This window comes from Patagioenas fasciata, chromosome 1, assembly GCF_037038585.1.
Source record: "Patagioenas fasciata isolate bPatFas1 chromosome 1, bPatFas1.hap1, whole genome shotgun sequence".
NCBI classification, from domain to species: Eukaryota; Metazoa; Chordata; class Aves; order Columbiformes; family Columbidae; genus Patagioenas; species Patagioenas fasciata.
The window spans coordinates 146,308,227-146,335,295 of NC_092520.1; the positions used below are offsets into that span (position 1 = coordinate 146,308,227).

The following is a 27,069-nucleotide window of genomic DNA, read 5'->3' on the forward strand; positions in this document are numbered from 1 at the left end:
GGCTGCAGAGTAAGAATGCAATTAAAATTCTTTAATCAGAACATTTGTCCTTCAGTGTATATGTCAAAATATTGGCTCTAAACTACCCATAAACACATTACATTTTTACACTGTTACCCTGGCCAGCTTCTCAGTTTTACTCCATTTGTTCCATGAATGTTTACTAGTGTGGAACAAGAAAAAAAGAATTTGAGGGTGTGCATAGTATGTAGCATGGGAAATTACAGTTCCAAACAGAGTCAACAGTGACATTTCATTGACTTCTGAAGCACACTGAAAGCTTTTATAATCTAGCAATATTCAGTGTTTGTTTACCTTATTTATTGGTCTTTATAAGTTCTTTGTGAAAATCTTGAATAGACTTCTCTCATTTTGTCTCTTCAACCATGACAGTTTGTTTATTTGGGAGTTGAAATTAAAGGTTATGCACTTGGGAGGCAGAAATATTTTGTATTTAGAATTTCCCTGCTAGAAATCCAATTACTAACTCCACATGCTTTTTATTTTTTTCCCATTTAATAGTTTAGCATTTTTGCTCTGCATTTTAAATGCCGTTTTTACTTGCTTTGAAGAGGTCACAGAATCACAGAATGTTAGGGATTGGAAGGGACTTTAAAAGGTCATCTTGTCCAATCCCCACGCTGGAGCAGGAACACCCAGATGAGGTTACACAGGAATGTGTCCAGGCGAGTTTTGAATGTCTCCAGAGAAGGAGACTTCACAACCAGTTCCTTGTCCTTCTTGAACTGAGGGGCCCAGAACTGGACACAATATTCTAGATGTGGTCTCACCGAGCAGAGTAGAGGGAAAGGAGAACCTCTCTCAACCTACTAATCACCCCCCTTGTAATATACCCCAGGATGCCATTGGCCTTTCTGGACACAAGGGCACAGTGAATGCTGGCTTGTGTTCATATTGCTGTCTACCAGGACCTCCGGGTCCCTTTCCCCTACATTGCTCTCTAACAGGTTGTTCCCCTACTTATCCTAGAACCTGGGTTTGGTCCTACCCAGATGTAAGACTCTACAATTGCCCTTGTTATATTTCATCAATTTTTTCCCAGCCCAACCCTCCAGCCTGTCCAGGTCTTGCTGGATGGCAGCACAGCCTTCTGGCATGTCAGCCACTCCTCCCAGTTTGATGTCATCAGCAAACTTGCTGATAGTGCACTCAATTCCCTCATCCAAGTTGTTGATGAATATATTGAATAGTACTGGTTCCAGTAGTGACCCTTGAGGGACTCCACTAGATACAGGCCTCCAACTAGACTCCACCCCATTGACCACAACTTCTCTGGCTTATTTCCTTCAGCCAGTTCCCAGTCCACCTCACTATCCAATCATCCAGTCCACGCTTTCTCCATTTAGCTGTGAGGATGCTGTGGGAGACTGTGTCAAATGCTTTACTGAAATCAAGATAGACCACATCCACTGCTTTGCCATCATCTTTCCACCTGGTTATGTCCTCATAAAAGACTATGAGGTTGGTTAAGCATGACTTCCCCTTGGTGAAGCCATGTCGACTGCCCCTAATGACACTCTTATCCTTGATATGCCTGGAGATGGCACCAAGGACGGAGTTGAGGCTGACCAGTCTATAGTTACCCAGGTCCTCCTTCTTGCCCTTTCTGAAGACTGGAGTGGCATTTGCTCTATTCCAGTCCCCAGGCACCTCTCCTGTGTCCCACAACTTGGCAAAGATGATGGAGAGTGGTCTAGCAATGACCTCAGCCAGCTCCCTCAGCACCTGCAGGTGCATCCCATCTGGACCGATGGATTTATGGATGTCTAGTTTGCTTAATTGCTCCCTAACCCAGTCCTCATCAACCAAGGCAAACTCCTCCGTTGTCCTGACTTCCTCTGGGGCCTCAGGGGTACGGGACTCCTCAGGACAGCCTCTGGCAGTATAGACAGAGACAAAGAAGGCGTTCAGTAACTCTGCCTTCTCTGTATTTTCTGTCACCAGAGTACCCACCTCATTCATCAGTGGGGCTACATTGCCCCTAGTGTTAGCTTTATCTGCGGCGTATTTGAAGAAGCTCTTTCTGTTGTCCTTGACCCCTCTCACAAGGTTTAATTCTAAGGAGGCCTTAGCTTTCCTAGTTGCCTCCCTACATCCTCTGACAAGAGCCTTAGATTCTTCCCAAGTGGCCAACCCCTCCTTCCATGATCTGTAAACTCTCTTCTTCCACTTGAGCTTGCCCAGCAGTTCCCTGTTTAACCAAGCAGGTCTCCTGGCTCCCTTCCCTGACTTCCTACATGTCGGGATGCTCTGATCTTCAGTTTGGAAGAAGCAGTCCCTGAATGCTAACCAACTATCTTCAGCCCCTTTACCTTCAAGTACCCTTTCCCATGGGATTTCCCCTAGGAATTGTTTGAAAAGGTCGAAGTTTGCCCTACTGAAGTAAAGGGTTGCAATTCTGCTTGATATTCTGTTCCTGCCACATGAGATCCTGAACTCCCCTATCTCATGGTTGCTGCAGCCCAGGCAGCCCTCAACCTTTTCAGCTTCAATCAGACTCTCCTTGTTAGTGAGGATGAGATCCAGCAGCACTCCTCTTCTAGTTGGCTCACCTACCATTTGCATCAGAAAGTTATCATCAATGCACTGGAGGAACCTCATGGACTGTGGATGGGTGGCTGAGTAAAGGTGGTGGGATCCTGCAAGCAAGGTGCTGGGGAAAAGCTCAGGGAACTTGAACCGTGTGCCAGCTCAGCCACTGGTTTGCTTGTAACTATGGACAAGTGCACTTCTTCACCCAGTAATTCTGTTTTTGTTTTTATTTCTCCTTTCTCAGTTTCAAGCTTTTAGACCTCTAGAGATGCCAAGAAGTATTATTACAAGAACAATAACAAGTAATTTCTGCCCATAATCTGTGGGCTACAATGGCTCAAGAATAAAAACCCCTTGGCAAATCAATTCACTGCACTTCGGAAAAATGAACACGTAATGAGGATAACTCACGACAAAACCTTGCTCACCACTTTCAAGGATTCCTTTCTTGCTTGCTAGCTCTGTAATCAATGAAGTAAAAAAATGCCAATGCCATTTCACAGATTAAGGAATTCTAAAGGGCTTATTTGAAAAATAGCCTTATGTTATTCTGCTGGTTGTGGAATTACACATGCAAAAATTTGTGTCTCTGGAAAGTGGGGCCATTGGTTTTTTGTTTTCTCTCGCCAGGAATTGAAATGCAAGATATAATGAAAGAGACTTAACCTACATAAAATTGCTGATTTATCTGAGTTTTTCTTAAGAGACAGTCACTGACTTACAAACTGGTTCTGATGTTTCAGCCATGGAGACGCCTGATGGTGGATCAATGCACAACATGTCTCTGCTCTCTCCAGTCAACCTCTTCTCGGAGATACACCCTGACATGTACAAAATTAAGTTGTGAACCATGCCCAATAGTAAGTGCAAGTGGTCTGGATGTTCTGGTTAAGAATGTGTCTGATGAGAAGATCATGTTCTTCCTTGTATACACCAGTTTATGCTCTGTACAACTCTGAGACCTGTTGCCTTCAAACTTTTCTGAGAAGTCACGCCCTTGTGTTCTTCTTTTCCTGAATTAGATGAAATATACAAATGTGATCTAAATCCACAGTACATGAAACATAACTTTTCATAGTACTTATGTCCACAGGCACATTTTTCTGTATATAATTTTAGACTATTTATCTTTAGGGCAAAATAAGGTTTGGAAAATCATTTGCACAGAAACTGCTGTGTCTCCTTTCCTACAGTATTATCTGTCTCTTCAGGGACCAGCAGCTCGGCCAGATTTCCATGCTTCAGGGCTTTCCTATGACTATTGCAAATTGTCTGATAGCTGGGCGCAGTAATATTTCTGTCAGATTCCCAGCCATGCCTTAGGTCATTTGAGGTAGTTGTCCCCATCAGTTCCACTGGTCTTTTTGAAGACTGCTGCTGCTTTGCTGCCATTATCTGCAAAGAATGAGCTTGGCTGGAAAAGCCAGAGGCAAATAGCTCCCGTTTTTATTCCACTGACTAACAGTGTGACTGGAATGCCTGACTAGTTCTGCTTTATCAGTCATGTAATATTCTCTCTTAGCACCAACACCTCAAGTAGAAGGAAATCTAAGCAAGTTTCAGAGGCCAGGCTAATCTCCCCGTCTGAAGAGCACAGATCAGCAACTAGAGTTTCACAGGAAAAGGTTTAAATGACCAGCCCTCTTCTGCCTTTCCCTGGGTACTGGATGGAGCCCAATGGGCCCAACCAAACCTAGGGCCTGTGCGAGCAGTGTCTGTTGCACCAAAAAGCCACTTCTCTGACATGATTGTATAGGCTTCCCAGCTGATAACCAGGAGAGACATACATTGATGTGGTCCCTGCAAAAGAGAGGGGCAGAGTTTCGGATGAATCCAGTTTTCAAACCCCACGTAGAACCAGAAAGGACAATATTGTAAGTTAAGTTTCTGTGGTTTCACCTGTACTAATAAACTAAACAGAGCAAGACTGCAGGCTCAGGTTATGTCCTGTAACCACTTATCATGAAGAATTGTCTGCAGCTGGCCTGTTCTAACTGGCAAACTTCCAAATAATGCCCAGGCACAAGCCAGTAGTTAGGATAACCCAAGGCCAGCCTGTTTAGTGATAAGGATGCAGTTTAGTGAGAAGGATGCATATATGCAGTACATATATGTTTCACTTCTCTGCAGGGCTGGAAAACTGGCCTTGACACCCTTTATTCACTGATGTGGATGCAGCCTGTGACAAAAGGTAGAATCTGCAATATTTAGTGTGTTTCTGGACCCTAATATCACCCCTCCTGTAAGGTATGATTATAGACATAGTCTAATGAAAGGAAAATAAACGGCCAAGCTCAGTGCTGAGCATCTTTCTCTCTTCTACAAAATATAACTTGACAGATCAATGAAAAAAACGCAGACACACTAGAATGAATCTATGGCCAGAAACATGTGTGCATATGCATGTTCCCACACAAAAATACAGGAACATCAATTCTTGCTTTCCAATGCAAGAAGCCAGCTGTAGAAATTAAAGGGAGAGGAATCAATAAAATACATGCTAAAAAAAATGGGGAAACATTCCTCTCCTGCTTCTTTTACCACCCACACAATTCCCAAACAGCTCCTTCCCCCCACCTGACCTGAAGGTACAGACTAAACAAAAAAAAAATTCTGAAGAAAGGGCAATTTCCAGTTGGGCTTATTGAGCACTATGTACTTGTGTTTAGGAGATGTGCAGTTACCCTAGGGAGGTTGCAGGTCAAAGTGTATGTTGTCCTTTGTATCTATTGTAATGAATCTGTGGAGCTTGAGGGGAAAAGAATATCAGATAAGATACAGAATATCTTTATCTCCCCCTAAGGCCAGTGTGATTCACACACATTTTTTCCTGTCTCAGAGTCGCTGATTTCATGTATACTCAGGGTAAAAGCAGTTCTTTCATAGTGGATAAAGATCACAGATTCAGAGTGTATACTCTCTCAGGAGCACCTGCTTTCTACTGGATGCTGAAGTTGTGAAAGTAAACGCACTGGTAATTGAAGTGTAGCCAACTTCAGCATATTCTGCTCATCAGTGTCATTTTATTGGTCATTTTATGACCTACTTTAGGTGCTTATGTTTTTGCTAATAGTGCAAGTTCACTTAAGTAACAATGAACTATGGTTTCTTCCAATGATTTAATAGTAGCCCAAACCCTCCCCAAATTCTTTTTCTATAAAAGACATATGGATAGCATGCATGCCTTCACTCAACCAGAAAGTGTTTGTTGTATTTAAAAAGTTCAGCTCATCATAAGCAGGTGTTGGTTATGTGTAGCATCTGGAGACATTACTGTGGGACATTTAATGTATTAACTCAGTTCCTTTTTTTTTTTTTTCTTTCCATTATCCACTCTGTACCTTTATTCCTCTCCATCTAGTCCCACTTATTCTTCCTTACTTCTTCCCCTGCCACTGTATTTTTCCTCTTGTGCTGTTTGTAGGGCTCCATTAGTCCTCCTTTTTTTCTCTCCTTTTTAATTTTATTATATCATACCCTCTCTGATGCTATTTTTACTTTCTTGCTTTGTCTGTCCATTTTCTTTTTCTTTCCATAGTCCAGATTTTCAACCTTAGCCTGATTCTCCCCTTTCCCCTGCCCAGTGCTTACTGGTTACCTTGCCCTCTTCTCCTAGGTGAAGCATTTCAAACTACTTTTCCAAGTTGCACTGTGTAGTATTCATTAAGTTTACAGAGAAGCTCCTGCACACCACAAGTGTTAACTGTATGTCACTCAAAACATTTTATTAAGTTTCTTACCCTTGCCTACCGTCATGTGTTATTTAGCGGACATGACCGTACAACTGTTATAGTCAAAGAACATTGTGAAGTGGACACAGAAGACTTTGTACTTGGAAATAAACTTCTATTCCTATTATATAATGAATCAGTACAAGGATTAATGCCAGCCTTTCTAAAATTAAAACCAGACGTATACAACTAATTATATTAAACTGTTCAAAAAAGCAATTTTCTGGTTATCACTTTGTCCACTGAGTCTTTAGAAATAATAATAAAAAAACCCCAACAAAACCCCAACAAAACCAAAAAACCCAAAACCAAAAATGAAATGACTTCTGCAAATAAGAGTAGGAAGCATGCTTAAACAAAAATAAACCCAGAAAAATGTGCTTTACCTTCTAGAATTACAGAAGGCAGGAAATCCCTGGCTCTTGCTGTGGAAAGTGTGTGCCAACTTCATGTGGCATCAGGCTGAGAGACGGAAGGGTTAAATACCTTCAGGTACGTTTTAAGCAGTGAATGTAACACGGAGTACTGGCGAACACAAGGAAACTGCATTTTTTCCTCCTTTTTGGATAGGCAGCATGGTATTACTAGTGTCTTTTCTTTTATATCTCGTAATGTTTTTTCAAGAAAGGTTTTTCACTTGTTTGTTTGTGGTTTTCATTGTTGTTTTTGTTTGTGGTCTTGTTTTTTGAGGTGTTTTTTTGTTTATTTGTTTAGTGTGTGGTTTTTTGTTGTTTGGTTTTTGTTTGTTTTGGTTTTTGTTTGTTTGTTTCTGTTTTTTTGTTTTTTGGTTTTTTTTGTAAATCAAAAAAGGAGACTTCAGACCACAGTGCAAAATTCTAGAGGGGTATTCTGGATGCACCTGCAAGCATGTGTATTATCAAGGAACCTTAACTGGAATCTGAGATCAAACAACTACTGAAAGAAAATTTTAAATGAGAAACGGATAACTTAAGTTGAATATGTGAATTTTGAAAAATTTCTCCAGCATGATAGTTTTTTAAACAAGAGTGGATATTTTTCTGGTTAGAACCTGTCAGCTTGTCATGAGAAACAGCATATAACATTATCTTCTATTCCATTCCTGAGCTAAGTTTTAGATGGGGGAAGTGTGGGAAGAGCAATGAAGCAGGTGACAGGTCTACATAACAAGTCCTAATGAGTCACCATTCTTGAAGGTATATAAAAGACCTGTACACCTGGCAGTTAGGGACATGGTTTATTGGTGGACTGTGAGGTCTTAAGTTTAAGCTTGGAATCAGTGATCTTAAAGTTATTTTCCAACCTTAATGATTGATTCTATGTGGGTGTGCTGGGTTGTTTTTGTTTTTTGTTTTTTGTTTTTTTTTTTTTAAAGAAGCTTCCAGCTCAGCTGGAAGCTAAATATTCAGATATATGTCCCTTTAAAAGACAATTCATGGGCCAAAATCCCAAGTTTCTCACTTAGACAAGTTTCTCTTTTGAGAATTTTCTTCCCTGGTAAGAGCTGATAAAGGGCAGTTTTTGGCAGTCCTGACTGAGTTGTAATCAAGATGGTTATGGAAGTAAATAGAAGATTATGACTTTGTTGTTAAACAATTCTGTTTATTAAATATTTCCATGTTATATAAACACCATGGTACATTAATTGAAATATCAGTAAAGGAAGAGTCAGCTTGTATAGTATCCTGAAAACTTACTGCCCCATGTTGTTTCTGTGTAAATCTAACAGTCCTTAAATCTTTACAGCCAAATGAATCACTTCAGGATGGCTGTGACAGTCACTCCTGTAAAGTCAATGAGAAAGGGGAGTTTATCTGGGAAAGGCGAATCACTGGCTGTCCTCCATTTGATTCCAGAAAATGTTTGACTGAAGGAGTAAGTAGTGAAATTGGTCCTGTTTCAAGGTTTCCTAACAGACTCTGTCATGTTTATGGTTTGGTATATAGGTACCTTATGTGTACTAGGGTGGGAAACCCCAGCTCTCTCCCAGTACCTTGGCTAAACTGAATTTAAACTTTCTTTGAAATTCAGAAAAATGTACTGTTTTATTATTATTATTATTATTATTATTTTAAAACACATGCTGGTTTTATGTGGGACCATACTGCAGGGGAGATGCTGAGCTTACAGTGATTCTGTTCCATATGAAGGAGAAAATATAAGAAAATGCTCATTCTAACAATGTTTTCAGTTTGGAATCCAGAGCAAAGTTGTGTGGATAGTTATGCAAACCGAGAAAACAGTCAGATCAGCCCCTTTTTTCTAGGAATATGTATATGAAAGGCTGTTTTTTCTCTACCCTTATAGGTACTGTAGGAAGAGCTCAAACTTCCACATTTGTGGGTATTTGATATAATAAAAACCCCACGCAACGTGTCCACCCATGTTTCCTGTGATTTCAGGTTAGCCATACACTGATGAAGAGTGCAAGTTGGGATGTAGCACATAGGGGCCTGCTTTTGCTCATCTAGCATCACACAGGTCGATGAAGCTGGTCAGGAGCCTGAAGGACAAGTCTGATGAGGAGCGGCTGAGGGAACTGGGGCTGTTTAGCCTGGAGAAAAGGAGGCTGAAGGGAGACCTTATCACTGTCTGCAGCTACCTGAAAGGAGGTTGTAGCATGAAAGGTGTTGGTCTCTTCTCCCAAGCAACAAGTGATAGGACAAGAGGAAATGGTCTCAAGTTGAGCCAGGGGAGGTTTAGATTGGCTATTGGGAAAAAAATTCTTCATGGAAAGGGTTGTCAGCCATTGGAACAAGCTGCCCAGGGAAGTGGTGGAGTCACCATCCCTGGAGGTGTTTAAAAGGCATTGAGATGATGTTCTTAGGGACATGGTTTACTGCTAGAGTTAGGTTACAGTTGGACTCGATGATCCTGAGGGTCTCTTCCCACTGAAGTGTTTCTATGATCTTATATCCACCTGTCCCCATTTGCTTGGGCAGGAAGCAGGAAACCTTTAAAAAAGCTTGTTCCCAAGTCTCTCTCTACATGCACATTGAGGAAATGGAGGATTTGATATGTATAATGCAGGAAGAATAAAGATTCTACAGTGCATTTCTCACTTCATGAAATCACTTTAGCACACATAGTTTTGTTATACAAACAATGATTTAGAAAAATACTGAATTATGTTACAGGCTTGGGGTTATTATCATATTCCAAAGGTCTTAATTGAAAATGAAGAATAATTTACTTTTTAAAAAGAACTTTTCAACCTGCATTTATTCTCCTCCCATACAAAAACAAACTTTTTCAGTTCAGGAAAAAAAGGTGTTTTTCATCTAGTTACAGATGAAAAGTTCAAGTTTTTTAATTAAAAATGCCTCCAAACTTTTGCATGTAAGTTCAGGGGTTTAGTACAACAATGGCATCACCCTGCGATGTAAATATTTCTCCATTTTTTTTTTTCCTTTCAACATAGGTTTTCAATAATTTTCCACCCAATCTATATTTCTGAGAAATATTTTCTACATGGTAGTAATGAAATAAGAAAAATACATTTTTTAGGTGTTAACACTTATTTGAAAGATGTGATATTTTATGGTGATTTGCTTGTACATTTTCAGCTGTTGTGGAATAGACATGCTTTTATCAATATGGCTTAAAAAAAAAAATCAAGAAGGACTGTTTAACTTCCTTTCTTGAACAGACAAAAGACTTGAATGTTATTGGTTTTATCAGTCTGGTTCCCAGAAATTGACTATGTCTTTACATTAAAAAGCTTCTAATACAAGGTGAAAGCAATATTTTCAAGGGTTGAACTTGCTAATATAGTAAATTATTTCCAATCAGCTATCAACAAATACAATCACAAGTTCAAAACCTTGAAACGCATGAAGACATATTTACTAATGTAGATTTATATTTTTTGTACAATATAGAAATACAATTTCCTTGTCTAACATCCTGGTTTAAACATCCATTTTTATTCTTCCAGTGGAACAAATATGTATTACTTGTGCCAAAACAGAAGTTTTGATTTTTTATTGTTTTAGGGCAGAATTGCAAAAATTGGCAGTACCTGCTGTGACACATGTAAGTAAATAAGCAAAAAGTCTTGTATGGAAATTGCAGAGCAGGTAAGCTACTAGGTAAGGTGCTATGTTTTCCATAAGGTTCAGTTTGATGAAACAGAGCTAAGCAATGTGGTTAAAGTAAACCATCCAACAAGTCCACCCTCTGGTTGTGCTACTGCTGTCATGTTTTGTCCACTAGAACACATGTTTTGACAGTACTCACAAGTACTTAGAAAGAAAGAGATAGTCTCCACATTTTATGCAGATGTTAATTATAAATGTTCTATTTTATTGTTCATCTAAAGATAACAGGAACAGTATTGCACACACAGGTTGATGAGTCACATAACCTGATACTGAATATGTGAGGCAATCACTTCATGAATAATTAATCAACTTAAAATGAATTTAGCAAAAAAAACTCTGGTGGCAGTAATGTCATTTTGATTAGTGTTTGATAATGTAATATATAAAAAATTGTTGTCAAATATGCATTCCTATTCAACTACCTGACCACATCTTATATTCAGCAGTTTAGGAGTTAGTCTTGCAACACTTTATTTCATGCATCATTGTGTATATAATCCGAATGTCAGTCAGGCTTTAAGCATAGGAAGGGTTTGCTTACATGAGGAAGGATTGCAGGGTTGGGTTCTCATTGCTAAAATGAATCTCTGATGCTTTTGTGAAGAGGCAACCTATCAGTTTTCGCCTTCGTAAGTAAAAAAATAATAATAATGTAGCTCATTTAAAATTAAAAAAAATAACAGAAGATTGATATTCTCTTTTAAGGTCAGCTCAAAACATTGACATCTTGCCTGTGTTCCATTATCTCTTCTTTTCTTTTCTTTTTTTTTTTTTCCTTTATGCATATGCTAATAAATAAATGATGGCCAGCATAGCAGCGCATCACCACACTGGCACAGTAACTACTGTAATAATACCCCTGATGAAGGATGTTAACTCCTAGGGAGTTTGCAGTCATTGCCTATCTGTATAATCACTGAGTTCCTGCTTGAGAAATTGAAGTCAGAAAGCTAATGAGTTAGACTGTCATCAATTGGCTCAAACAGGTAATTTAGTTAAGAGAGCGCTAATCTACCAGGCTTCAAAGAAGGAATACTGAAAGTTATTTATTAACAAAAACAGATTTTAAGATTTAAAAGACAGGGTGGTGGGTAGGCTCTACTAATTGAGAATGCCTATCACCGCAGTTGAGGAGAGGAGAAACCCTGTTGCATATGAGCACAGCTCATTTTAAGAGTTACAGTTATTTAAAAGAGATACTTCCCTGCAGCAGCAAAAGCAAACTGATATAAGTGAAACACCAAATATCTGAAAACACCCATATCGTGTAGGTCCTCAAATCCTTTTTCCCATTAATGTTTGCTTGGATATAGCTCAAAACTGAAATGTCCCATATTACAATGCTGTTCTATTCCTGGTCGTTTCTCTATTCAGGGCCCTTCCTAAGGAAAATCCAGCATACTGCATCTGGTCAACTAAGCATGAGTTATCAACTGCAGGATGGTGGTTAATGTAATGCATAGCTTTAAATCAAAAAGATATTTCTAGATATCAAACTCTTTCTCTCTCCTCTGTATTTGTATCTTGCCACCAGGATGTTCAGTGAATACATGCTTTCTGTTACATACTTTACAGGGAACACCGAGTTGTGGCAAAGCTAGTGTAAAACCAAAGTAATTTAATTATTCTTAAAAGTCAGATAAGAGAATAATCAGTTTCTCATGGACACAGAGACTTAGATATAGGTTGCATTGCCTTCCCAGGTCTTGAGAGAGTTTGTCTTTCAGACACCTCAGTACCATAAAGAATTGGGCAAAGAACTTGTTCTCTCAAGTTCAAAGCACAATTCAGGGTGATGCCTTTGGTCCAGTAGAGTCCTTTGTGGCTTTGAATCATGGTTGTTTAAGAAGCCAGTTTCCCTTTCTAGGTTATGCCTTGGCAATTGAAGTTTATCAGCATGTCTGAGGGCATTGTTCCAGGTTTTAAGTATATAGAAGCACAGAAGTTAACAGGCTTACTTTCTCATTAGATTTTTGTGGTACTGGCAAAGGACTTGATTATTTGAAAATTATATTCCTTATTTTTCCATTTAACAAAGAAGTCACATCTCTGCTTCTTACCTCTTTTCCCTGTTGATCTCAATAGCATACATCTTGTTAGGTTACAAGCACTTGGCTTTTTCAAATGTACTCTCCACACAGAACAAAACCAGACATACTGCCTCTTGTGTGGCTTTCTCATTAGATGGAAAAAAAAACCCAAAACAAACAACAACCCAAACAACCAAACAAAACAACAACAAGAAAACAAACCCAAAAACCAAACACCAAAAAACGGGAGAATTTACCTGACATTAAGAGCAAAAAGTGTTGAAAAACAAGTATCGGAATATTTCATAACTTACTGAAGACAAGAAAAAAGTTCCCATTGACCTAAAGTTAGATTTTTGCAGAATTAGTTTTCTAATTTTTTATTCCTGTTTTTTCTTTTTGCCACTTTAGTTTTTTGCAAAAACCACCACACATACAAGGACTTTTAGGAGCTGTCAAATGTAGGAGCCTGAAAGAGGCAGGCTGCCAGGGCTCCATGTCTAGGGAACAGGGAGGCTGAGCATGTCTCCCAGTAAGCACACAGGCAAACACATATATGTAACATGCACACACACATTCTTTACATATACACAGAAACACCCAGTACTCCGGCAAACATAAACAGCACCCACATTCTCATCCTGGTCTTCCCTCTGGCTGATCAGGGTGAAGGTCCTTAGTGGTCTTGGGCACTCTGACCAGTAACTTGTCCTGAATCCCTGCTAACCCAGACTCATTGGCCCTGTGACCTGTGGTCCAGTGCCAGTTACTGGCACTTACACCTCCATACACACACGTCCACACGTAACAGAGAGTCCATCACCTGGGAGAAGTAGGTAGAAAAGAAGTTTAGTAAGAAGGTGGAACAGACTGTAATGATCAAACGTAGGCAAAGGTCAGACAAAAGTATGGACCAGAAGCTGTTTAACATGAAAGCAAGCCCATTTCCATGCTTGTTCCTCACCAAACCACTTTAATCTCTCTGTTCTCTCACCTTTGTCTCTTTTCGTAAAAATCCCACTATTAAGTCTTGTAGAATCCCAAAATGTTCTTTCAGCTCATAAGAAGTCCCACACAGTCCTGAAGGCAGTGACCCACCTCAGTCTATAAGGTGATTGGGAAGCTGCTCCCACTGACTCATCTTGAAGGACAGCATCCCAAGACAATGGGATCTCTCTCCTGTGACAACCCCAGGAATAACCAGGTCAGGGTGTTCTGTTTCTCCAATTAGGTTATATTTCCATGTGTGTCATCTTTTTCCTGTGCACCTGCTTGCCCAATGTACCACTAAATCATCTTTAAAAGAAGAATTATCCAACACAGAATCTAACAGGTAAAAGGCAGATGTTAGGTGGCAAAGTGACTTTAAATCAAAGCAGTCAATTGAAGAGAAACATGAGGGAAATCCTTCTCTCCAGTGGAATTTTAGGGTTGTAATGTGATATAGTCACTTGTTAGGGATCTTTGCAGTAATATGTCACTAACACAAATTTCAGTAATAAGGGGAAGGGAGTTAAAAAGAAAAACAACTGTCAGCACTACCAAATACTGTTTTGTTTTGTTTTTTCACTTGGTAGGTGTGGAAGTGGAATGTCGACCAGTAAGTACCAGACTGCAGTATAGGAATATCAATGGATGTGTGGCTGAAAGGGAAGTGCCTATATCTCATTGTGAGGTAAATAACAAAAACAATCCCTCGCACTCCAAGATCCACCCTTACCCCGGCTTCTCTCTTCCACAAGGAAGACCTTTGCATCTACTACAGCTTTACTTGAATAAGCAGAGCATCGTTTCTGTCCTTCTCATTGATTCACTCAAACAGTGTCAGCCTCATTGGCACTTATTCCTAAAGTAATTTTGTGATGCTAAGTTTTCCCTATACAAGACAGCATGAAAAAAGGCACATGTTAGACACAAAGAGTTTGTTCATACCACTTTCCTTTGCGTCCATCAAAATTAGTGACTCTAAAATGCCTTTTTTTAGGACTTTCTTCATTAAAAAAAAAAAAAAATCTTGGTATTAGTGAAGTTGATTTTCAGATTTGAGTCTACAGTTAAACATGCATATCCCTCTTCAGGCTCTGAAGCTAATTTATGAGAGGGTAAATAGGTATTTAGATGCATGATACCTTAAAAGATATTTAACCCTGAATACTATGTTTTGACTTCTGTGCTCTATCAGCTTTACGAGTCCTCTGTTAGCCTGAGCACTGAGCTGTCATGTTCTGCATGTGTTCTAATACAGCTGAGACAATAACCCTATGTGCTCAGAAGCCCAGGACATCACCTACGGTATTTTAAATTATAGGCTTTTTTGTGTGACCCATTTCTTCACTTCTGCTTTGCTGTGCTTATGCTCATAAGGTGTTACTCTTTGACCAGCACCCCACATTCTAGAATCAGATACCTGTTTCCAAGTTTGTGTTCTACAGCAGAGCACTGAAGTCTAAGTGAAGTTGTCTATGGACGTTTTGAAGGGGAGAACCTGGATTCTGATTGCACTGGGTCTGTTCAAACTTAGTATCCTTTTTTTTTTCCATTCAGGGCAAGTGCAGAAGCAATACCAGATACTCCGTTGAGACAGGGAAATGGGAAGACCTATGTAGCTGCTGTACAGCCACTCTGACAACCACAGTCACCATCCCCCTCCGGTGTGCCAATGGGACAGTGGTGCAGCATTACATCCCATCTGCCTCTCAGTGTGAATGCTATTCTCGGAAGTGTACAGACTAAATATTCCCAAGAAGTTCAGTTGTATAATCTCAAGTGTTATGAGGAAGGAACTTTACAGTAAAAGCCTCATTTTCTCTCTGTAGACTGTTTTATCCAGTAGAATCCTGACTAACTAATTGTATCAACATAGCAAACAATAAAACTTACTAGCACAACAGAGCACCTTCTGATTATTCTTCAGTTTGTTTGAAGATAAGATATTGCAAATTGTATGTTCTCCTTCATGTTCACCATGGAAAGTAATTGACATTATTAAAAATGCAAACCCACAACAGTAACAGAAACAGAAACTTCTACTTAAAGAACATATAACAAAGCATTTACCATTGTCTTCAGAGACATTACACTTCAGATCTCAGTGACACACTGTGGCTTTTTTCTCCTTCAGTCAGGCTCAGGGAACCAAATGTCTTCTGCGATGCATGTATGTATGTTCCTCCTGAAATTGTGTGCTGAGGAAAAGTTGTGTAAGTTGGCAGTAATTGTGAATGGGCTGAGGGATACCTCTTACCTATTTACTTCAGCACTTCCACAGTCCAACCTGAAGAGAAAGTTCGCCAACCATCTCCCTTATTTCCAGGTACCAGAACTTCATCTATTGCATTAGCTCTGAAAGTTAGGGTTCCTTCAAATTCAGAATTGTCAGTGGCAGGTTTAATTTGGTTATTGCTGCTGGGGATAAATTTATCAGGAGTTAAAGTCCACTTGGTCTGGTCAGGCCATGGAAGAAAAAACATTTTCCAGAGGGAAGTTGGTCATGGTGGAATCTAGTGCCAGTCAAACAGTTTCACTGCAAAGTACTAGTTTCTCAAAAATTATGAGAGGGAAAACTGTTATTCCATTTTAATTTTTGAAAGATAAGAAATATTTAAACTTGTTGAATTCAGTTAACTTTTAAAAATAATATTTATCATTCAGATATATTAAAAACACATAAAGAAAGCAACCCCAAATTTCCCTTATGTTTATGATAAAATGAGAAATACTTAGGAATAGGTTGTGAAAAAAATATAGTTTCTTAGCTCTAGCAAGTGTTCTTGAACTAGTGAAAAGCATGTGTAGAAGTCCTGAAAGGTAAGAGTATTCCTGAGGAGCTAGCAGAAAGGTCAGGAAATCAGGTTATTCTTGTGCAGTTTTTAGCTTGGCATATGTAAAAATGAAAGTAATTTCAGAGGACATTGTCACCCTTGTCCCTGGGTCACAGGAAGGAAAGTTTTGAGATGAAGAACTAATGCTCCTCACAAGGATGCCAATGTCACATGATTAAATGACTCAAAACACCTCCCATCTGCATGAATGGTTCCCTTTGGCAGCAAACAAAAACTCCCTTTGTGCTTTCAACTAAAAAAGCAGGTTGTGTTCCTATTTGAGAGGAACCAGGCAGATCCTTGCTTCTCTTCTTTTGCCATTCAGCTGTGGATTCAACATATTGAACTGTAGGCCCTTTTTTCTCTTTTACTAGGCAGTGCTAGGAGAAGTACAGGCCTTCCACACACCTCTCTTTCTTCTGCTATGGGACTGCAATAGCTCTAGGGAGAGAAAACAAATTTTAATTGGCATCAGCCCCACTTACTGCCGTAGATGTCTGTCACCAGTTTTCCTCCATCCTCACACTATCTCCTCATTGTAGCTGCCTTTGGATTTTAAGGCTCCTGACAGATGGATTTGGGTCACCCAGGTAATCAGCTGCACAGCAGCTCATCTGAAACTGCAAATAAGCAACTCCTGGAGCAGTAGCGTATGACACCAGAGGGGAAGGAGTGGGTAGGTAGTAAAATGAAATGCCTTCCTCTTCCCGTTACCATTGCTGGACTGCCCCTTTGCTCCCATCTGTGCCCTCACCTAGACTGACCTTTTTTAGCTCACGAAGCTGAAGCCTAAGGCTTCATGGCTGCAGACAAGTCTTGTAAGTAGATAATTAATCAGGCACCAGTTTATCAGCGTGGGGATGATACACAGAAACATCCACAGGGCAGAGTTGGAGCCATAGTTTTCTGAACTTCTGAAAAGCAGACACTTTGCATCAGCAACAACCTGAATAGGCAGATCTGAACAACAGAGTGGAAAACATTCCTGCTTTCATCACTTCTACTTCAATTAACAAGAAAAATCTAATGGATCTGTCTCAAGAGAGAAATATACTAAAATAAAGATAGTAGCTTTCAGACTAAAGCAATTAGAATTTTTCCTAAGGAACTCTCAATTATTTATTAGAAAATTACTTGGTTATAGGATCAAACTCTTAGCAGACACAGCTCAGAGTAATTGGATAAACATAAATGTACTAAGACTTCGCACTCGTTCAAGAATACATCTCATACTACATGTTTTTTCTTCATGTTTCTTGGTTGCAATTTTACTTTGAGGCATCTATGCCAGTGTATGGACTAAAGTGAGTACACAATATATCCCATGAAAACTTATTAGGTTTTCTTACAGAATAGAGTTATGTGGACTTCTGTATGGTCTATATGTTATTATACAGGCCTGGCTAATACCTACATATTTCAAGCAAAGACGAGGCCCTGTTGTGCTCAAGGCCAAAAGGAGCTTCTTCCTTGAAAATCCTGTCATAGAAACAGAGAAGCAGGAAAGAACAAGTGGAAGATAATATGATAACGTCTTCCTTAACAGACTGAGAAGATACATAGATTATTGGCCTTGACCTGCTGGCATGACAATCAAACTTATTCAGGCAGCCTGTCCTGAAAGAGCTGTCTTTCATCTAAGCCTCTGGTGGTGCGAGTAAGGAAATGGGCTCAGACTTCCTTCATGCAGGTCTCAACTGCCTTTCACACAGTCCAGTTTCACTTAGTACACCTCTGTTATTTTCAGAAGCATTGTTTCCTAGCAGAAGTGAAGAACAAAGTCAGGGCTATTATCAAGTACCTGCTTAGTAGAGAGCTGTGCACACAAACAGTAGCAGTATGCCAGCACATTAAACAGTGCCGTGCATCAGACTCCTCCATTGACATTCACAAGCAGAATCCAGGCTTTGAGAAACATGGTTTTCCAACTTGCACATACTTGTACATACTTGTGAGTCTTATGGTTCTGAGCTACCTTAGTCTTTGTCTTTCCACCAACGATACGGAACATATCCCACCACTTCAGAAGACCATCTGGATCATTGAACATGCTACAGGATAGATTTACAGGAACGTTAAATAGATTTGAGGAGGAGTCTTATATAACTTCTTAATTATTAAAAGGATCTAATCTCTCTGATAACTTTTACAGACTTCCAAGCACCACTTTTCTGCAGCAGGTGAAACACGATCTGGCAAATTAGCATTATTTGTCGCATCTCTGCATTATCAACTAACATCATACCCAGGTACTTCAGGAAACACAGTGATGCCCAGATATGATTTTCTCTCCTGGAAAGTGTCCTTAAAAGTAGGCTACAGACCCAGCTCCATTTTAACCAGATGGATATTGCTTCCTCCTCATATTGCCTTCTGTGTATATTATTTATTACCTGAGCTAACTGCATTACCTGTAATGGACCCATCCTTATGGCTTATAGGAGCCAGTAATTTGAACTTGTTCAGGCAGAGCTTTCTGTGCAAAGGGATCCCAGCAGGACGTGGTTCCACATTCCTATGCAATTCCAAAATTGGTGGATATGCCTTTCTGTTTCAGTATTTAATTTGTGCAGTAAGTAAAGTAGATATAGCATAATTTTCAGCAAGTTTTCATTCCCCTTTCCCAGAGATAACTGTACACAAAGCAGTAAGCTTGCTATCTATCCAGGGAGAACATTAATTGGTTATAAAACATCAAGGAAAAAAGTTGTTCAACAGTTGCTTCCCTTGAAATATTCTGTGATCCCACTTTATTAACAAAAAGTTACCAGGAACTCTATGTGATTGCACTGTTGCCCTGTGCCAAGTAAGCATAAACTTCACTGAGATGGACACCGAAGCAAAGCAATCAAGCAAAGAACAATTCTTTTGTTCTAATGGATGGAGTGGTTATGCAATCAAAAATATTTCCAGGCACACCACCTCAAAAGTTGTATGCATGGACTAGTGTGCAAACAAAAGCCTGTTTGAAGCAGCATCCCTGCTGTTAGAGACCTTATGTACATCAACCCCTGTGTTTTCTGTGTTGTGGGGTTTTTTTTGGTTTGTTTTTGTTTTTGTTTTTTTTTTTTTTTTTTTTAATTTCTGTTATCTAATAGTTTTTAGATTAGTCAGTCCAGGAGCCGTGGCATCCAGGTTGTTTCCTGTTTCACAACTGAAGGAAGTTTTTAAATGTAGATCTGAGGTTAAAATAAGATAGCAGCAGGGCAAGAAGGACAAGTATTTGATACCTATTGATACATAACTTAGAAATTTGGAAATGAAGTTCCAAAGAAGGGACTAAAAATAGTGGGGTAATTTAACTTTTCCTAACTGAAGACATTATTCTGTGTAAATACTGAAGTAATTGTTAAAGAAGTATTCTGTAACACTTAATATACTTGTCTTCCCTGTATGCAGAAAGAAAGATCTTATCATTAGTTTTCCCCTTTTGTCAGGAAGAAAGGTTAGTGCAGAAATTTTGACTGACTTGTATAAAGTTGTTAAGGATGGAGTCAGGACTTCTGACCCTCTCTCTCTTTTAAGTAAATCAGGCATATAACGTTAGTGTAGGTTACACATAAAATTCCTCACATGACACTTCAGTTGAGCCAAAATAAAGAGATGAACTTAATCTAATCTCACTCTCTGTTGTCTGCCTATAGTTGTTTCATTCAAAGGGCAACTACTCAGCGAAAATTTTTCTAGAGTTTAAACCAGTACATATATTTCTCAGCCTTACAGCCAGTCCAAATTTTGGGACACAACAGCCACACTGCTTCCTATATAAACCTGGCATCTTTGATAGCTTATCCACAGTGCATCAGTACATCCTGTGATACAGACAACTATGATTGCCGGTCATGACACAGTGCATGATCCGAATTCACAAGCTAGTAGAAACACTGTTATTCTTTATTCAGTCATTGAATAAATCCATTTCCCCTTCTCACACAAGAGAAATTGATGTAGTGTCGTAAATATGCTAAAAGAAGAAGAAAGTTTGAACTCCAAATAATTACACTTCCTTCCAATTATTGTCAGCAAATAAAAGTCCTTTCTTATATGGCATTAATCACCAACAACTTTTCTTCCCAACACATTGCTTAAATTCTGAGGTGGAAGGCTAAGCTGGATTCATCACCTGTTCTGATTAGAGAGTTGATTACAAGATAATCCCCTGAATATTTCATGCAGGAATGACAGTGCAGCATCCAGGCAGTAAGGTAACTTGAGTAGTTGAGATAGAGCCTTATAAAAAGGTTTCTGCACTTACCTCCTGCCTGGAAGCACTGTAAGCTTTGCAGATATAAAGACACTTTTCCCCACAGAAAACACCTCCAAGATAGTCTAATCCTTGTGTAATAGCTTTTGGACAGAGCTGGCTCTGTTGTATAGCCCTGATTTTGTATTAGCTTTTTTTTTCTTCCTGTTCTCCACTCCCTCTCCACTGCCTTCTGGGAAGTTAGGACAAAATATGCCTGTTGTTACATTTCTTGTTGAGGCGTTATGGAGCACGAAGACAAGATGCTGAAGTTCCAGCAGAGAACTGCCATTTGCCTCTCAGGTCATGGGAGTTTTGCCTTTTTCCACTCTCTTTCCTCTGTGAGGATAGTCACCAAAACAGGTGGTCTCTCTAATTAGCTTCAGTTTGTGGTTTGCTTAAAGCAGGATCAAGCCAGGATGGAAATAGCTGCTAGTGCTGTTCACTACTTAAGCCAATGCAGAAGCAGATTGTACTCACAATCAGTGTAGCTGCATCCTATTAGCACTGACGCAACTTCCAGCTAAACCTCCAGACAACATGGAAACACACTCGCTGGGTAAGTTTATTCTTTGTTTCATTGTTAATTGCTGCCTATGAAGTTGGAAAGGGGGTAAAGAACAGAGCAATGCTTTAAAAGGACTTCTCTGTATACTTTCAGGATATTTTCAAAAAAATCCCAAATAATAAAAAAAATTCTGTGGCCCAGGTTACATATGGAAAGCTCAGAGATAAAACACAGAGTTCATTTCTTCTGAAGCCTCAGGACTGCAGCTGTGGGTCAGCATTGTGATTCATGTGGAAAAGACAATCACTAGGCAAATGCTTTGTGCTGGACTTCTGCTGTTTCCATCTGCATTTGCCTTTTTGCAAGGCAACTGGGAGGAGCAAGCAATATCCTTTTTCAGAAGACAATGTGCAGCAGTGAGCTTTCAGTTCCCATATGCAAGGAACAAATCAGCTCAGTACATAAAACCTTTTGTTTGAGTTCCCAGCGTACAAGTTTAGAATAGCATCCAGTGCTGATGTTGTGTCACTATTACTTTACTGGTACAGTCAAAAGCTCTGTAGTTATTTGCACATAATCTCATGGTTTCTGGGGTCATAGTTCTGCTGTGAGTTCCGAACTGTCATGTAGCTCACCTAATCCTGCTATTTCTGTGATCTCCCACCCAGTCACCTTCCTAAAATTATTTGTGTAGCAGATCACATTATGCAACAAACCATTAGATTTAATGTCCACTGTTGATCTTTGTTGAGTTATTCCAGTGCCCTTTCTCTATCCCTGATCCTTCACTGTTGGAGTTAGTCCTGATGATATATACTTCAGGCTCCCTGGCTCATAGCGGGTGCCAGAGGTGAGCATCTCCATTGACTCAGGTGCATTCTTCCTTCTTCCTGGGCTGAAGGTGAGGGCTCCTGATTACAAGGGACACAACCATGGGTTTTTACATTTGTGTCAGTCACCATAGCTATTCAGGCCAGTCAAAGCCAACAAGGAGCCATGTTCCCCCTTGCTTGCCCCTGTCTGTTTGGGGTGTTGCAATGCTGTTGTTTCTGGCAGCAGTTTAGGGGTAGACTGTCAGGGCCCAGAGCGCAACCCCCTTCTACATGTTTAGTTGACCATAGTAAAGAATTTAGCTGTCTGAGTTAAAGGCCAGCTCCTTCACCAACCAGAGCTATGATAAAGAAAGCTGGAAGTGAGGGCTTGCCCTCCTCTCCTTTGGGAAATGCTTTTAAGCTGAGGCTTTACCACTCACCTCTGCATGTGCTACATCACAGCAGCTGCACCTACACCTGATGTCAGATCTTCGCTGGTCTGGTCCTGACCCAGTGGCTCTGCTTCCCAGCTTGATCTCAGACCTACCTCATCACTGCTGCCTTGCTGGGTGATCAGTGAGCTGTGTCTGACCCTGATCGCTGTCTCCAGCCCTGATCCTGACCTGGACTTGCTGCTCTGTATCTGGGCTCCCTGTCAGCAGGGTTACTCACTGCTCTGCTCTATCATGGTGCTCCAGGCTCACCTTTCCCTGTGGAGCAGATGGCCCTAGGCCTCCTTTTCCCTAAAATGACTGTATGAGGATTGTTATTATCCTTTGTGCCGGTAATGCTTACTTTAAAGAATCAGTGAATATGCATTCACACAAAGGGCTAGAGGGTTATGGACAAGTCACTCTGTTTATTGCATATTAACAGCTTCCTGAATCATCGTTGTGCATAGGGATATGGGAAGAATCTCACCTTGTGCCAGAATTACTTCTTGTGTACAACTCTACCAAGTTCAACAGCTATAGCAGAGTGTGATTTCCTCCACTGTGTCTTCAAGACTACCATCAGTGCCTTTTAAGAGTCAGGAATTGAAGACAGACAAGGCTTTTGGATTGTCTCTAATGCAGCATAGTACAAATGAAAACAAATTTCTGATTGGGGGGTATGAAGTCTGAAACAGAGAGGTGGAAATTAGAGGAAGCTTCTGGAAAATGGAAGTAAAAGTGTGGTTTGGAAGAAGTAACACAGGCTAAGACAAGATGGAACAGTCCTGCTAAGGTTTAAGGTGGGCAGCACAGACCTACGCAATTCCCTGACTACTTCCCATTTTCATCACATTGTCCCAGCCATATGCCATGAGTCAGCAGGCCTCTCAAGGAATTAAATTGGGGATGCAACCAAAGGAAGGAAGAAGTGAAGCTAGAAGCAGAAAACATCATTTTTCAGATTTGCCACTTCCTACTTGTTCCCCCCCAGCTGAGTTTCCAACAAGAGACACAAGAGCCAAATTTGCAACTGGCAGTTGGAGTGCTTGTACAGTACCTCCCAAACTGCAGATGGGAAGGGGAAAAACACACATGAGAAGTCTTAGCTAATGCCATTGACTGCCTGAGTGTAGCTGGAATGGAATCCAGACACGCAGATATCAGTTTGAAATGCCACATCCTGAGCCTCTAGGACACACACCAAGGAGCATATCCTGGGTATGAGTCAGTATCTCAGTTGTCTTCCTTTATGTTGGGCCATACATAACAGTCTTTCCCCTTTCCTTCTGAGCCTCTAGAATATGATCAGAGAATAAATACTCTCTATAGAGATAACTGTCTGAGGCTGAGTTTAGTTATGGGACTGACGTTAGTAGAAGCAGTTTAGTAGGGGACTAAACATCTAAGTAATTCTTAAACCATCCTGAAGGAATATCAGATACCTGAAATTTAATGGTCAAACTCTATCCTTCTTTAATTCAAATAAGGAGTTTGAGAATGCACTGGACTAATCTAAATTATCTTCAATGAAACCTACTGGACCTTTTTCTTCAAGTAATGTTAAATAAAGAATGGATTTCCTACATAAAAAATTATTCCTAGACATTTCCTCTGGTGGCCTGTTTTCTTTAAGCTTGACAAAGGTTTATTTAATTAATGTGCATTCCCTCTTTGATTGAAATAGTAAATAATAAACAATATTTTGAAGAGACAAGCAGTGGCACCTTAAAAAACAAAATTGCAGTGTGATGAAAATGCTTGCATACTTATACTGGTATGATTTGCTGTATTGAAATCAGCAACTCTAGATGTGCATGTTCAGAACTGAGAAGTAATTAGCTTAGTGGGTACCTAAAAACCACACATATAACCCAGGTACATATTTTTATTTATATATATCACTTTTAAAGAAGATATGTTTAAGTCAAAATACACAGAAGCAGCAAATTCAAGTAGTTCTTTTTTGTACCTACTTGGAGGGTGGAAGAAATAACAAGCTTGCCAAACCATGATCCTAAGCTGCAGATGTTTTGAACAGATTTGCAGAGCAATCTGTGTCAGCACAGGTGTACTCTGACTGTGGAGTCTTTCAGAAATGCAGCCCATTTCTGATACTTAACTGGAAAGAGAGGAAGATAAATGAAATCAGGCCAGTGTCTGTGGCCTGGGTGGCCAAATCGTTTACAATATATTCTGTGAGTAGTTGTGCATGTGATAATCTGATCATCTGGACCACTCAGATCAGATAATTGGCTGTTATTCAGGATTTAATACAGAGCTCCTAATTAGGTAGACTCTTTTACTACATATTTCACAAGCAATGTGATCCTTTAATACACCCTCTCAGTCCTTCCATTTTTGGCAGTATGTGTGGCTTCTTCACTATTGCACTTTAGACAAGGAACTAGAAACTCATATGATGAGGTCAACTGGTGCACATGCAGCCAACCCTAAAAATTACAAAAAGCTGAAACAAAAGAGTGCAGAGGGATTGAGCAACCAAGCAGAGGATCACTAGCTGTGAACTGACTTCAGAACAAGAGGTGATCACTGATCTCTATACTGGAGATACCTTGTCCTTGGAAACCGTTCGCAGCATAATGAAGTTTGACTGAAAGGATGGTTCCCATGCTATTTTATAGAATGATTGTAGTTCTCTAACATTTGCTTTCCAGTTTGAATTCAAGATTAACTCTACCGTTTTTCCCTGGGGATATATATATATGTACCAAAGCTACGCATGTATGCACATATAAAAATTTAAATATATAAGCACATACATACACACAGCTTGTTTCTATAAACACTAATTCCTCTAGAATATTTACAGAATGAGAACATGTAAGGCCAGATTTCATAAAGGTTTACAGGGTAGAATGAGGTCAGGCAGCATCTGAAGCAGAAGCCCCTGAGACACTGTGATGCCATAGACAAGCACTGTCAAGTGTGGAATACATTCAGAACAAAACATTTGGGTTCAGTCAGTTTGATTTGGGAAGATTAAAAGTTTTTGGGAGAAAAGGAGTCTTCCAAATTCAGGTATGGAAACTGCATTTCCATCAAAAAGCTTATCCTGACTGGAAGTCCCTGACTGCCTCAGCAGTTTACCAGTGTTAACCTCATGTTCATGACAGAGTTTCTGAAGGTTGGGAAGCATTATGGAAATAAAATAATTCTATTATAAATGAACTGTAGATTTCTTTTTTATTATTTTTTATTTTTAGGCCTAGTTAAAAGGACTTAAAAGAAAAAAATGATCTTTAATTAACTGTGTAAAGGCTTTGTGAGATATCCTAGGCTTAGTCTGAAGATACTGGAGAAACATTGTTTGTAGCCTTTGGGAATGAAACCTTCACTTATTAATTATTTTCCTTGGAGTTTCCCTTGTGGTGTCATTATGTGCTTCATTAAAGTAAAGGAAGTCTCCTTGAGAGATCAGAAGAGGAAGACTGGTGACTCGACTCAACCTACTTTACTGTTCAAGTACTGGAACACCCTAATTTATTATTGATAGGAAACACAAGAATAATCATAACATTTAGGAGTCAGATCCTCCCTCCCCAAGCTTTTCCTTCTTTAGCATTTCATTGTCTCTTCTCTTAGCACGTGGTTGTGGGCAAGTAGATTTAGCCTGTGTTGAGAGCATAGAAGATTAGCAGCAGTACATGTCTGTCTTAGACTCTTGAAAGAAAAAATAAGGGATTTAATTAAATAAGGGGGAAAATATGACTTCCAGATTTTAGCAATACATGCCATTGCCCCCTCCCACCCCCCCCAAGAAAAAAAAAAAGAAGTGAAAGTTTTGCTATCACCATCTATTAGAATGGATCCTTTTAGCTTTTTCCTAAGTTATTTGAAGATGATGATCCCTGCAGATGAAGTTTCCTGCATATGTACAGCTTCCTCCTTCAATGCTCTGTTTTTGAGATGCAATGCAATGTATTTCTGACACCAGTTGACTGTTTCAGCAGTGCAGGAGAACCACTCTTCAGTCACATGAACACTGAGCAAGAGACACAGCTGTTTCTGCTTTCCCTCATTCCCTATCTCTGTCACCATGAGGAAGGTGTGGAAGAAACTACCCATATTTCCCAGTGCTTTCTTGTAGCAGAGAAGAGCAAGGTCATTTTCTCATAATGCCTTGTAGCAAATCTCATATGGCAGTTCCTCCCAGACTGGAAAGTAACTACACTCTGCTGTTCACAGTATCACAGTATGTTTGGGATTGGAAGGGACCTCGAAAAATCATCTAGTCCAATCCCCTTGCTGCAGTAGGAACGCTTAGGTGAGGTCGCACCGGAACATGTATAGGCGGTCTTTGAATGCCTCTGGAGTAGGAGACTCCACAACCTCCCTGGGCAGCCTGTTCCAGTGCTCTGTCACCCTTACTGATAAGAAGTTTCTTCTCAAATTTAAGTGGAACCTCTTGTGTTCCAGCTTGGTCCCATTGCTCCTTGTCCTATCATTGTTTGCCACTGAGAAGAGCCTGGCTCCATTCTCATGGCACTCACCCTTTATATATTTATAAACATTAATAAGGTCACCCCTCAGTCTCCTCTTCTCCAAACTGAAGAGACCCAGCTCCCTCAGCCTTTCTTCATAAGGGAGGTGCTCCACTCCCTTCATCATCTTTGTTGCCCTATGCTGGACCCTCTCCAGCAGTTCCCTGTCCTTCTTGAACTGAGGGGCCCAGAACTGGACACAATACTCCAGATGGGGTCTCACCAGGGTGGAGTAGAGGGGAAGGAGGACCTCTCTCGATCTATTGACCACCTACCTTGTAATACACCCGAGGATGCCATTGGCCTTCCTGGCCACAAGGGCACAGTGCTGGCTCATGGTCATCCTGTTGTCC

General features: G+C 40.0%; 1 protein-coding gene across 1 annotated transcript in view; it reads left to right on the forward strand.

Moving 5' to 3' along the window:
• Positions 1–15,288, forward strand: part of VWF (von Willebrand factor) — a 143,413-nt gene extending 128,125 nt beyond the window's left edge. The window contains exons 47-52 of the mRNA XM_065843019.2: positions 3,297–3,413; positions 6,678–6,776; positions 8,010–8,138; positions 10,259–10,298; positions 13,974–14,071; positions 14,941–15,288. Coding sequence (XP_065699091.2) covers positions 3,297–3,413; positions 6,678–6,776; positions 8,010–8,138; positions 10,259–10,298; positions 13,974–14,071; positions 14,941–15,129 — 672 coding nt within the window. The 3' untranslated portion in view covers positions 15,130–15,288. The remainder of the gene's footprint in view (positions 1–3,296; positions 3,414–6,677; positions 6,777–8,009; positions 8,139–10,258; positions 10,299–13,973; positions 14,072–14,940) is intronic.
• Positions 15,289–27,069: the final 11,781 nt, after the last annotated feature.